This window comes from Neophocaena asiaeorientalis, unplaced genomic scaffold (assembly GCF_003031525.2).
Source record: "Neophocaena asiaeorientalis asiaeorientalis breed wild unplaced genomic scaffold, Neophocaena_asiaeorientalis_V1.1 scaffold249, whole genome shotgun sequence".
Classification (NCBI taxonomy): domain Eukaryota; kingdom Metazoa; phylum Chordata; class Mammalia; order Artiodactyla; family Phocoenidae; genus Neophocaena; species Neophocaena asiaeorientalis.
Window position 1 is genome coordinate 5,753,980 of NW_020172625.1, and position 14,557 is coordinate 5,768,536.

Genomic DNA, 14,557 nt, shown 5'->3' on the forward strand with positions numbered 1-14,557 from the left:
CAATATATATGTAATATACTATAATACTATATATTTACTTATTTATTTCCTATTTCCCTTTCCTACAATGTAGGCTTTATCTGTTTTCATTACTGCTCTTTCTGTCGAGGATAGACTAATACCTGGCACATAGTAGGTCAGTAAATATATACTGAATGAACGTGAACAAGATCTCACAGCTCCTTAAGTGGTGAAGCCAGGATTGAAACTCAGTTTTGTCAAACTCAGATGCCCATACTCTATTTCACATTGTTTGTCTATGAAGATTCCCTAAGCCTCTATGTACACCTCTATTATATTACTTAGCAAACTGTATTGTGATTAAAGTTTACATGTATTTCATATTTGTTTTTCACTAAGGTGGGGGAGCCACATCTTATCCACATCTCTCATGCCTAGCACGACCCTTAGTGGGAGCTAAATACTTTTTTTTTGTTCTTAATTATTGAATCGAACTTAGAAAGGCACAGTCTTTTTTGATGATCTTACCTTTTACCCAGCACCCCCAAAGGGAGGGAGTTTCTTCCCTTCCTTATCCAGCAACAAGAAGCCAGAGACATCTGTGAAATTGGGCTCCTTATGCCGCTTCCTCTACAAGGTATAAAGTAGTTCCCACCATGAGACTAAAGTTCTCGACTTTAATTTTGATTTTATGAAATGGCAAAACTGTTGCAAAGGATTTCTCTTGCGACTTGTAATTTAGGACTTGAGCAGGTAGAAGAGAACCAGTTAAACTTGCAAGAGGTGTTCCCGACACACAGTCCGTCTGTAACCAAACAAATCCCTTGCTCTCACATTCTCTGCCTCCTTCTTTATTTCTCTTATATTCCTCTTAATGTATTTTCACCATCTTGTTGTCATTTTAAGTCAGTGAAGTAGTGTGCTAATAACTTGGTATTAATAATGTCTTTATGTGGGTACTGCATCTTGGTAGGGAGCTCAGAGAATTGTGCTTCTGGGATGTCGTGCAATGTGATGGGCAGCCGAGTGTGTTCTGCAACACAGAGGTGTAATTGGTTCAAAGGAAATACATCTTTGAGGCTAATATTACCTGTCTTTCTTCAATTCCCTCTATAAATATGTTTGGAGACATTGCATTGATGATTGTCAGGATACCATGCACAATAATGTGGTTAAAGAATATTAGGCAATCTCTTTCGAAAACCGAGAAGCCATTCTGATTAACCCGTTCAATAATAACTTTGAAGGCAATATATTCACAAGCATGTATTTACCTCCAGCCAAGTAATTAAGATGCCAATCTTCTCTGTAATTTCAGAAATCTCAACCTCCTTAAAAAGCCCTCAAGAGTCTCACCATCATTATTCAGGTAGGATGCCTGTGTACATAGACATGTCAACGGAGCTAAACGTCTGTGATTCTGCATTTGGAAACAGAAACACTGGTGAATTTGTGGTGTTGATATGGCTCCAACTTGAAAAGTTGTTGTTTACTCTGATGAGAGAACATTCAGATTTCTTAACTTGGGAAAACAAGGTTTTCGGATTTAAGAGAATTTGGATTTAAAAAAAAAATGTGTGTATTGGTAAGTTCCAAATTGTAAGGAGGAAAGACGACCTTGAGATCTGAAAATTCCTTACGAGGTCAAAAGCCAGAGATCTTTGTATTTTGGACTGGGGAGGAGACAGGCCTGAGACTAGTCCTCTGAGGAAGGGTTTTGCACCCTCACTGGGCCCTCAGTGAGGGTAACCACTGAATGAATGCCAACCCCACAGGGTAAATTCAACAAAGACACCTTAAGGGATGTTATTAAACAAGATGTCAAGGGTCTTGACTCTCTTAAGCAACATCACTTCACAGTGATTCAGTTGTCCTTCTTTCAAAGTGGGAATAATTGTACTTGCCCTTCCTGAGGAAAAATCTGCCAAAGGGCTAGTTGAGAATAAAGAGGGAAACACTTTGAAATGCAAAGCAGTATATCAACCAACTGGACTCGTGCCATTGGGTGGTCTTTTGGGCATCGTTGCTCTCAGTATTGGATTAGATAACACATGGGCAAGCTTTTTATATAATCTGAAGCTCAGTACAAGAGTACAAGTGTATTGGTGTGATAATTTTCGTTATTATTATATCAAGGTCATGTGCTCAGGGTCCAGTAATAGGCTACCTTATCCTGAATTCTCCTCTGTAGTGAATAGTGTTTCTGTGGATTTCAGACTCCACATTCCAGGCTCTTGTAACTGGGTCTTTCAGCTCAGCAGTAATCCGTTATTTTGACTCCAGCTGTCAACTGAAGAAAGCATCTGGTGAGGAACACTGTAACTCACATCGACTCTGATTTGTTAAGATACAGCTCTTAACAGGAAAATGCAGATCACTTGCTTCTAATTAAAACTGGTCTTCAGCTCTCTCTGGGAAAAGAAGATGAACTCTGCAAAATCAACAGTAGATGTCCCCACAGTCCGCTGTGCGTTAGATTTGATCTGGAAAAGGAAAACCAGAAAGACCACAGATTAAAATGCTCTTTAAAAGCAAGTTCCACATCTGAATGGATTAGTATGGTATTTGGTATTAAGGAGAGTGGAGGTAATAGCGCTACCTCAGAACATATTATATAATCTCATATAATCTATTCCTAAGACTGGGATATCCTTCCTGTTTAAGGCATAGTTTATTTTAAATACTGTATTATAGATAATATATATTTTTAAATTTATTTATTTTTGGTTGTGTTGGGTCTTCGTTTCTGTGTGAGGACTTTCTCTAGTTGTGGCGTGCGGGCCTCTCACTGTCACGGCCTCTCCTGTTGCGGAGCAACTAAGTCTTAACCACTGGACTTCCAGGGAAGTCCCTATAGATAATATTTTTGATAAAAGAAAAAATAAAGGGTCTTTGAAATAAAATATTTTAGCATAATACGAGTATATTGATGTGGGGGAGGCTTTCTGTAAATTCAGCCCACTGATGCATACTTAAACTAGTAAATCTGCTTTTGTTTGCAGCCATTGAAAGGAACAATTTAATGAGGCTTTCTCAGACCATACCATTTACACCAATCCAACTGTTTGGTGAGTGCCATTTCTACCTTCTTGAGGTTGTGCCAGGGCAAAGGCATAACATTTGAGTGAATCATAGGAGAAACCATTTGGCATAATTTTAGCTGCAAATTTTCTTTTGCCCATGGTTGCAGTTTAGTTATATTAATTTCCTAAAATGGAAAGTCTTGTTAACTGCCCGGCTGGTATCTAGAGTCAAAATCTGATATACTATGGGGATGGGACCTATAATGAGCAGCAGTTGGGGAAAAAGTAATAATATTGCACCTGGCATTCACTGATTTAAGGCTGGAAGTAAGTAGAAAAGAAAAGAACCAACCAACCATACGTAATAAATACAGAAGAAAGCATTAAACGTCAATACAGTAGAAGCTAATAGACATCTAAAGAGAAATGCTTTGTATATCGCTTTTTATTTGTTTGTTTTGTTTGTTTTGTTTCATGTAAACTAATTGCTCTTAACTCAGAGAGCAAATGTAATTTTTAAAGGCTGGAATAGTAAGGAAAAACAAGCTCGCAATAGCCAAGGCTACCGGCGTTTCTCTGTCCTGCCTATTGACAAAATAACGAGGGTCCCCACACTGCCCCAGATCTTGCTTCTCCTCAAACCCGTCACGTGGGGACAGATGAGGTGGCTTCTGATCGTCGATGCAAATGCCTTCTCCTTCCACTTGGCTTCATAGCTGGTTTTACACCTCGGTAGCTCTGTTTCAGATCCTCTAGGTAATTAGAACTCTAAAGTGGCATTTATCTGGGCACCAGGAATACATATTTCAAAGCATGTTACTAAGCATTACCTAGACGTATTCTTTGGTAAGCAATTAAATGCAAGAGTGAGCGAATAGATTCTTTTCTTGGTAAACCAGTACAGTGTTTATAAGAAAAGCCATTTGAAGCTGAGGTATAAGGAGAAAATTAAATACGGGCTGGACAGAAGTTGTATAGAATATGTCACTTCTGTTAGGAAGCATTGCACCATATATTAGTTGGAGTCTAGGTTGAATAAGAATGGCTCCCTGTTCAACAGCCTAAAAGTGGAAGCTGTAGAGCAGTTAAAGAACATTTGTGTGTAAAATCTTTGAAGTGGGATTGGGTTTGTCTCCGAGGGTCTACTTCACATTAGCCAGGTTAACATATCTAATCTTTACAACAACCCAATGAAGAGAATGTTATTTTCACTTCCATTTTACTGATGAGGAAAGTGAAGCTTTAAGTAACTTGTCCAAAGGCACAAAGGAAGGAGGGAAAGGTTCTGGGGTGTGACTTTGTTTCTAACTTTAACTGGGTTAAAACATGCGTTCTCAGTGGGGTAATATCACCCCCAAGAGAGCAAAAGCATCTTTTTATTTTTATGTGTAAAGCACATACACACGCACACAGAGTACATAAACATAAACAGTATATCTTTGGTATTACAATGTCAGGGAAGGGGCAATTAGGAAAAAAAGTCTAAATTTAAGCTCCTAAGGGGGATGACAGGGTTAAACTATCTCTTTAAAAGTATGCTAACACATATATATGGAATCTAAACAAAAAAAAAGAAAAGAAAAGAAAATGGTCAGAAGAACCTAGGGGCAAGACAGGAATAAAAATGCAGACCTACTAGAGAATGGACTTGAGGACACGGGGAGGGGGAAGGGTAAGCTGGGACAAAGTGAGAGAGTGGCATGGACATATATACACTACCAAACGTAAGATAGATAGCTAGTGGGAAGCAGCTGCATAGCACAGGGAGATCACCTCGGTGCTTTGTGACCACCTAGAGGGGTGGGATAGGGAGGGTGGGAGGGAGGGAGACGCAAGAGGGAAGAGATATGGGGACATATGTATATGTATAACTGATTTACTTTGTTATAAAGCAGAAACTGACACACCAGTGTAAAGCAATTATACTCTAATAAAGATGTTTAAAAAAAAAGTACTTGGCTTTAACAAAAGAAGCATAGCCTTGCTACTCTGATTTTATTTTTGTCTAGTTATAATTTATAATAAGAACAACTTAATATTTATGTGACATCTGATGCTTTGTTCATTCTCCCCCTCCCTCTTTACTGGACTGTAACATGGCCAGATGTCTGTACTTGCCTCTGAACAGGTGAAATTCCCATTCCCCTCTGATCCTTTGAGAAACTGAACTGATTCTGAGTTGATATTTAGGACGCCGTTCATGTCACAGACATGGATCTCACTGAACCCCTCCCCTGCACTTCTCTTTGCCTCAGGAGAAGAAGTAACTGTCTACAGGCTGGAGGAGAGTTCCCCTTTGAATCTGGATAAAAGCATGTCTTCTTGGTCCCAGCGAGGGAGATCTGCAATGATCCAGGTGTTGTCCCAAGAGGAGATGGATGGTGGCCTCCGCAAAGCCATGAAAGTCATTAGTACCTGGTCTGAGGATGACGTCCTCAAGCCGGGGCACGTTTTTATTGTGAAGTCCTTTCTTCCTGAGGTTGTGCAGGCATGGCGCAAAATCTTCCAGCAGAGTACTGTGCTTCATCTTTGCCTCAGGGTAAGTCAGAGACCCAGAGCCCAGATGGACAGGTGGTCGAAGAAAGGGGATCTAGCTCTATCCTGGTCAAAGGCCATTATGTTTTTTTATTTTTGGTGAATACTTCCTTTATGTATAATATTCATATATCACAGATCATTGATTAGGAAATGTCAAATACCATTGATATGATTAGGGTAGACATACACACATATTGATGTATATACACACATATGTATATGTTTATATACATATGTATGTATATACACACATATATATGTATATGTTTATATACATATGTATGTATATATTCACACACATTCATCTATAAAGCCAACATTTTACCTAATGTGAAAACAGAGGCACACCCATCAAGGTCAGAACAAAGTGAGAATGCCCACCATCTCCACCACTATTCAACACATTACTGGAGGTATTAACCAACTCAATTAGACAAGAGAAAACAAAAGTATAAAAACTGGAACAGAAAAAGAATGAAAACTAACTCTGTTTGCAGATGATATGATAGTAATGCTAGAAAACCTGAAGAACTAGTGATAAAAACAACTCAAGCAATAAAAGAAATCAGGAAGGTGGCAAGGTTAATAAAATTAACACACCAAAATTAATAACTTTCATATAAGCAAATAATAACTAGTAGAAGATATTTTGGAAAAGAAAACCCTGTTTACAATAGCAAGAAATTGAAAATGCTTAGAAATAAGTGGAATGTGAAATATTTAAAATCTATATGAGGAAAAATCACTCCTGAAAGATATAAAACTAAATTTGTACAAAGAGAAAGACAATCCTTAATCTTGATTAGGATGTTCCAACATCATCAAAATATAAGTTCTCTTAAAGTTAATTTATAAATTTAATATTATTCCAATAAAGATTAGCAGATACAAACTACTATATATAAAATAGATAAACAAAGTCCTACTGTATAGCACAGGGAATTATATTCAATATCCTATAATAAGCCATAAAGGAAAAGAATATTAAAAAGAATATATGTGTATAATTGAATCTCTTTGCTATACACCTGAAACTAACACAATGTTGTAAATCAACTATACTTCAATTTTAAAAAATCCCAATAAACTCTTTTTTTTTTTCTGGAGCTAGACACCTACTTAGAAAGAAAGGGAAAAAATAAAACATACATACATGTATCTACTTACTCTTGCAAAAGGAAGCATAGGAAGGTTAAACCAGAAAGCAGTGAAATAGATTGCCTAAAGGGGTGTGGAGGTGGAAGGCAGGAGGGAAGAGGAGATTAAGACGGAAAAAATAGGGGAAAGAGGACAATTCTCTGAGTATGCCTTTTTAATTTTTTTAATATCTTTATTGGAGTATAATTGCTTTACAATGTTGTGTTAGTTTCTGCTGTACAACAAAGCGAATCAGCTGTACATATACATATATCCCCCATCTCCTCCCTCTTGAGCCTCCCTCCCACCCTCCCTATCCCACCCCTCTAGGTCATCACAAAACATCGAGCTGATCTCCCTGTGCTATGTGGCTGCTTCCCACTAGCTATCTATTTTATATTTGGTAGTGTCTATATGTCCATGCCACTCTCTCACTTCGGCCCAGCTTCCCCTTCCCCCACTTTGTCCGTAGGTTCGTTCTCTACATCTGCCTCTTTATTCCTGCCCTGCCACTAGGTTCATCAGTACTGTTGTTTTAGATGAAGGCCATTATCTTCAACCCAAAGGACAGCCTATTCTTTTTTGGAGGTGGTGGTATATTGTTATTTTTGGCTTTAGCTTTTGGAGTGCGTAGTGGTGGAAGCTGAATAAGGCTGAAAATCACACTTGGGTGGCCTCTGGTAATTCTGTGATCATCAATTAGTAGGCATCTGATAGCAAACCAATATTTTTATCAATGTTCCCTATTTTGCAGGAAATTCAACAACAAAGAGCTGCTCAAAAACTGATCTATACCTTCAACCAAGTGAAACCACAAACCATTCCCTACACTCCAAGGTGAGGAAATATTGGCACCCTGGCCCTTCATCTTATGTAGGAATTTCTGTCAATTTCTTCTCACCCCTGTTAGTCACGAGAAATACCAGACCCACGGGGAAGTTCCCCATGACCTTAACTTTGGCTTCTTCCTTACGTAGTTCTCAGAGACAGTAAAAGGAGAATTAGACATCCTAGGTATGTTTTGGCTTAAATTGCTGAATTTATGTGAGTAGAAAAGAGAAGATCAAGCAGAGGCCGTGACTAACCTCTCAATTACGAAAGCAGGCAGATCCCGGGTGTAGTTACTAATGTCCAGAAACATTATGGTAGAAAAACACTTCTATTTTAAGCATAGTTTCTTCTGTTATCTTACAGAAATTAGGAACCTTAAAGGAGTGAACTCTTTTTACTTTCACTTGAGTGTTTCCATACACTTGTATTTATTTAGCAAGACAGATCATAGTTTGGTGCTGAGGACTTACAGTAAAGTTTTACTGTCTCATTTACAAGGAACTTCATAGAGCAAGACAAGAAAAGTTGAATCCAGTACTCTTTATAAAAGAGTTCCTCAGAAAGAAGGGAGGTGGGTAAACGTGGGGAAAACTCCCAATCTTTGCATTCCATTCTTTCAGTAGAAAGGCAAAGGCATGTGCATTGAGGCTGCTGGGACTAGAGTTAGGTCATCTCCCCTGGTGCTCTCTGTTCAGTAATATAAGTCCCACCTTTGCTGCCTTTCGGGGAATCAATGGCCTCTTCCCACCCTCTCTCACCATAGGTTCCTGGAAGTTTTCTTAATCTACTGCCATTCAGCCAAGCAGTGGTTGACCATTGAGAAGTACATGACTGGGGAGTTCCGGAAGTACAACAACAACAACGGTGATGAAATTGCCCCCAGCAGCACCTTGGAGGAGCTGATGTTGGCTTTCTCTCACTGGACCTATGAGTATACTCGGGGAGAGCTGCTGGTTTTAGATCTGCAAGGTGATTGATAGCTGAGGATTTGATACAACAAGCATGAGGCAAAGTTCAGGAAACAGTGACCAGGGATTGCTTTCTCAATGTCATTGTCACCTACATTTTTTTTTTTTTGCGGTACGCGGGCCTCTCACTGTTGTGGCCCCTCCCGTTGCGGACCACAGGCTCCGCACGCGCAGGCTCAGTGGCCATGGCTCAGGGGCCCAGCCGCTCTGCGGCATGTGGGATCTTCCCGGACCAGGGCACGAACCCGCATCCCCTGCATCGGCAGGCAGACTCTCAACCACTGCGCCACCAGTGAAGCCCCTGTCACTTACATTTGACCCCAGCTCTTTCTTTACTCAAAGCCATAGTTAAGGCCTTTCAGTGGAGACATTCCTTGGCAGTATGTACCTTTTTTTTTTTTTTTAAACAGGAGATGGTATCTGTTTTCTGAATTTATTTATTGTTTGTGGAACTGTTCTAAGTGGGAGGAGCCAGAGAGGTGTCCCGAGAGATCATGCAAGAACCAGGATGGGTAATGTATGCTCCATCTAGCTTTGAAGGGAGGTGGCACCATGTATTTCAGAGACGTTGTACGGTGATGATCATGGGCACCTACTATGCTGTTTCTCACCTATAGATCAAGAGAAAAATATAGGCAGATGATTAGCTGCCCAGAATTTAAAGTCATCTAAAATGTTAAACGGGCAATGAGTTTTATACCCAATTTTCCAGTTTTATGGCCTTTCTTTGAACTTATGTTCACAATAACACTTAGGCATGCATTTATACACACAGGAAAGTTTAAATTCTGGCCATTTCTCATGATTTTGAGCTCAGTATTTTAGCAGTTTATAGTTTAGCTTGTTCTCTTTGCTGTGTACCTTGATATAAGAGTTTGCAAAAGTATAAACTCAGTCTGTGAAAGGCAACTTAGTGCACTCTTATTTAATGGAAGCCTTTGATCAATGCATCTTTCTACTCTCAACACCTCACATGTGACTTTTAATCCTGCAGCAGGAAACAGAGTATCTCTAGAAGGCTTTCCTTGCAGGGACAGAACGAAATATGTATTAAGGTCAAAGTTTAGTCCCTGGGCTCACTGACTGGGGCTTTGGTTTTAAATAAGGGATTTAGCCCAGGCACTTTCATAGAAGTTATCTCATTTAATCCCAGAAGCAGCACCTTGAGGTAGATATTATGGGGACTTTAGGCCCAGAAAGTTTAAATAACTTGCCCAAGGTTGCACAGCGGCTTAAGCAGAAGCCAAGATGCAGACTTAAGCTGGTTTGACCATCCATGTTCTTTCCTTTTCACTGTTCTGTCTTTTATTTCTCTATAAGTTTCATAGCCATAGGACATTACCATGTTCTGGTTCATTTAAAATGATAGGGCCTTTTCCTTGTCCTCTCTGACTTTCCCATCTCTCCACACCTGGGATTCTGTACTGAAAGCCAGGCTTGGAGGATGGAGACAGTCGAGATGAACAGGCAATCCTGGGACATCGTGAGCAATGTACACTAAGACTGCAAACCCATTTTGATTGAAATTTCTGTCACATGCTCAAGGATGTGTCTATATATATATATATATATATATATATATATATATATATATACATACACTTTTCAAACTACACATAAGTCCTTCTGTCCTTTCAGATCTATGCTGTTCACAAGGTGTGAATTATATTTCTAACCCTCAAACACAATATTTTAGGAAGCAATATAAACAAAGTTAAAACAGTCAAGATGATTCAGCTTTTAAACCAGCAAGTACAGTATGATCCATGTAAACCCAGCACACTGATGCCCAGGCTGCTTTTGTAGCTCATGTTGGGGAAAGGTTGATTGTTTTCATCTATACTTGAGTGTCTGTGCTTTGAGTTTTGGGTAGAGATGTTTAAAAAGTAAAAAACAAACAAAAACACAAAGAAAAACTTCAAGGAATTAATGATGACTCTTCAGTGTGTTTTTGTTTAATGATGTTTATATTTGGGGATTTTTATGTCTCTTAGTAAATCCAAAGTGACGTTAAACAGAACAAACACTGCATTAATAGTCTTGGGGGAAAAAAGGAATTAACTTTATTTTTTTACTGGGCAATTATGTGAATTGCAGAAATAGACCACTCCAAATAAATGATGTGAAAACATTGACCTTCAAAGGAGGGAAGAGTGGACATCATAGAATGAACATGAAGAAATTGAGATACTTATCGGAGAGTTTTGCCAATTGGTTAGCCCTGAATTTATGGAAGAGCAAGAATCCTATAATAGTAATTACAAGCAGTTATATTACTACTGCTACTAGCTAACATTTACTAAATAGTTATTTTGTGTCAGTCACTCCGTTAAAGGCTTATGTGCATTAATATGTTTAATCCAAGCCAGGTTGGAAAGGAAAAATGGGAGAATATAATGTATTCTTAAAATATCATAATAGTTTTCAGTTCAGTTATGTTTTACATTTAATTGATTAGTATTTTTAGTCTTTGGAGCGATGATGTGCGTTGTCTGGGTGGCAGGGGGTGGAGACTGAAAGACGAATTAGCTGCAGTTAGGAGAGGCCCTGTCGTCAGGGTCCTGGAGGCTGACTCCTGGCTCCATCGTGAATTAGCTGCATGACCGGGGGCAACCACCTTGAGTCCCACTTCCCTCATTTGTAATAATAATGGTAAATAATGTTAGGCACTTAGAGGGCTGTTAAGGGGCTGAAATTAAGCAAGTTCCTGACACAGTGAATGTTAGTTATTGTTGTATTAGTCTCTGTGTGGCTTGTTAAAATGGAAGTTAATCTTCAGTTGTGGGTAGTCTACTCTTAGCTGTGTGGTCCTGGTGATACTTGAGGGAGATTCCAGCTTTGGCCTCTGTAGAGTGAAGCCCTGATCTGCTTGCTGTGCTTCCTATTGCTTTGAGGGAAAGAATGAATGAGAAACACCCCGGCAGTTTATTCTTTCAGTTTCTTCTTTTCTTCTCTTTACTTTCTTCCAAGGGAGTGCCAATCATTAACCCAGGAGCTACCACATCAGGCCAGGAAGCTGAACTCTAGGGAGAGGCTTGACTAATTCCTGATCACATGTAATTATACTGTAGTCTTCCAGTCTCCTTCCATTTAAAAATCTGACACGTGAGAGCCTGAATCATCATCATTATATGTGAAATCCAATATTTAGTTTCCAGCAATAGGAATGAAAAACAATTGTATGTCAAATTACAGTGGTCTGTGGCATGTTGTTGTTTTTTAAGCTCACTATTTTTTTTTTTCAAATAACTTTTGGAGATACTAATTTTTTATTCAACAAAGCAGTTTCCGGGATAAGTCAGCATTAGCATAAGCATCTGCTGCTACAAGGAAGGTGACTTCTTTCCATTGATGCAGGAGTTCACTGATGCATCCCAAGGTGATTGGAATCAGAATGTAGGTCTCTGAGTTTCTCATAAGGGCGTGTTATGTATTGCCTGTACATGGGCATTTACTCTGTTAATGCCAGTAAAGAGATAGCACTGGAATTTTTAGATCTTAAAATGTCTTACTGTCTTTCATGTTTTCCAAATATCTACGTACGTGGGTAGGATGGGCACCTATGTTAAAGTTTGCCAATTGGGTGACTCCTGTGTAGCCCGGAGAGGCTGGGCTGGTAGTAGTGGGTGTGGTGGTGCAGCATGATTGGTTCTCTGAACCGCTTTCTTTTTTTAACTCATTGGAATGCCCCTTCTGCCATTCAAGGGTCCCAAAAGATGTTTTTAGTAGTTAATAAGCTTTGAGCTGTCAGATTGGGTTTAGGGATATAAAGGTTTGTAGAAACTCTTTACCCTCAGTCTTATAGGAGGTTCTATTCATTAGGAAATAGTACTTTAGGAAAGTGGGATAATCAGAACATGATTTTACCAGTGGTAAGAAAATAGAATTTTACTTCACAAGAGCTCTTGATAGAATAAAGACAATAAAAATAGCAGTTGACATGTTTCACCTTCTTCTGGATCAGACCTTTTGCTAAGCAGTTTGTATATGCTAGTTCATGTAATCCTCTCAGTAACCGTATAGGATAAGGCCCGTGATTATCCACACTTTCAGGTGATACAGTTGAGACTCAGAGAGATTAGAGAAGGTGTCCAGATCACACAACTAGGGAGTGATGGGGCTGTGAGTGGGACCCAGATCCTTTGACTTCTGCCTATTTAACAGGCTACAAGACTGAAAGTAAATGGGAACTGATGTGATTTTGATAGACTTTTTTTTCCCCTATAAAACCTCCTATTCCACAATTCTTTAGGTATTGTGCATATTTCAGCTTGAATTTACAGTTTACTCAGACGTCAGCCTAAAGCTTTCATCACTGCTGGGAATTGTATGCATAAAGTCATGTCTGAGCTTAAATGTGTGGAGGATTTGTAGCTTTTAGTCTCTCTATTGGTGGTACATGGGCTGTCTGTTTGTTGTTTATTTACTACATAGTTAAACATAGTTGTTCTGTTTATTTGCTACATGTTTGCTGTATAGTTAGGGTCTTGTTAGGCTGTTCCTTTTTATATCTGTAATGAGAAAAGCATAAAGAGCCCAGCCTATTCATATGACTTTTTCTTTAAAAAGCAAAGCACATTTTGCATACTGCCCCTTGAGCCTGTGTTTCAGACTTATTTTTCCTTTCCCTATTCAAAATCAGTGTACAAAGAGATTCTAAGCCAAGCGTTCTGAAAGGGGCTCTGGGTAGAATTCAGAAGATCTGTGTACTTTGATGAAAAAACAAATTAAAATTATACCTAGCGGCTTCCCTGGTGGCGCAGTGGTTAGGAATCCGCCTGCCAATGCAGGGGACACGGGTTCGAGCCCAGGTCCGGGAAGATCCCACATGCCGCGGAGAAACTAAGCCCGTGAGCCACAACTACTGAGCCCACGTGCCACAACTACTGCAGCCCGCGTGCCTAGAGCCTGTGCTCTGCAACAAAGAGAAGCCACCGCAGTGAGAAGCCCGCACACCGCAACAAAGAGTAGCCCCCTCTCGCCGCAATTAGAGAAAGCCTGTGCACAGCAACGAAGACCCAATGCAGCCAATAAATAAATACATTTATTATAAAATTACACCTTTATTTCATTAACCTATAGCTGAGATTCATCATTTCCTTCAGTTATAACGGAGACGACAGATCACAGTGGCATTAGCAGTACCCGTGACTGTTTGCAATAGCAATTACAGGTATTAACATAGCACATTGCAGTGTTGGCAGATGTGTCAAAATACTGGTTGTATTTATTCCTTGTTGGATGTTATAGTGTTATTAGACTTGTGCTTGATCCTGTTATTTAACATACTAATAAAGAAGCACGTGTATTGCAGTACAATTTAAAAAATATTTTGATCACTGTGTTTCAGTCATCATTGCTTTCCTTTGTAATCTTATGTATTCAAACTATACATTTAAAAACATTATTTTGAGAAGGGGGTACCTTAGCTTCATCAGACTGCCAAAAGGGTCATGACCCAAAAAAGGTTTAAAACCCCCTACTTAAGTTATTTTCCTAAGGAAGTCAGTTTCTCAGGGGAATGGTCTATAAACTATAAGGATTACCTTTTCTTGTGAAAGGTTTAACATATGGTAAAACATACAGAACATAGTAAAAATCTTTCTTTTTTAAAGTAGTGGTTAGAAAATGTGTTGTTTTTTTTTAACAAATAGAAATATACAATAATGTTATACATTTTATTTGATTTTTAAATAAATTTCCCAGAAGGTTGGTCTCTTCCAAGGCAAGAGGACCAGTGCTGACTAGAGGACGATCTCAGACATTGTTGGCTTATGCCCACATGGTGCATTCACCTGTCTGACTGGCTCACCTGTGAAATGCTCCCTTTGGAAGTCAGTCTCACCACCATTCGCATTTTATAACAGATTCACTTTGGTGTTGATCCCTGTTTTGATAAATGTTAGTTTTATATGACATGTTATCCTTTTATGCATTGGTGCCATTTTTTAAGAAGTAAAATTTATTGAAGGATCACATACATTCAGGAAATTACACACAGCATGAGCATACATCTTAAAGAATTCCCACAACTGAACATGTGTGTGTAACCAGCACCCAGATCAAGCATGTGGGGTGTTTGTATTCTTCTGTTTATAA

General features: G+C 39.1%; 1 protein-coding gene across 1 annotated transcript in view; it reads left to right on the forward strand.

The window, feature by feature from the left end:
- The window catches only part of TRPM6 (transient receptor potential cation channel subfamily M member 6), a 178,605-nt gene that overhangs the window by 155,149 nt on the left and 8,899 nt on the right, over nucleotides 1-14,557 (forward strand). The window contains exons 33-37 of the mRNA XM_024738988.1: nucleotides 1,280-1,330; nucleotides 2,964-3,029; nucleotides 5,240-5,523; nucleotides 7,414-7,496; nucleotides 8,254-8,459. Of these exons, the coding sequence (XP_024594756.1) occupies nucleotides 1,280-1,330; nucleotides 2,964-3,029; nucleotides 5,240-5,523; nucleotides 7,414-7,496; nucleotides 8,254-8,459 (690 nt within the window). The remainder of the gene's footprint in view (nucleotides 1-1,279; nucleotides 1,331-2,963; nucleotides 3,030-5,239; nucleotides 5,524-7,413; nucleotides 7,497-8,253; nucleotides 8,460-14,557) is intronic.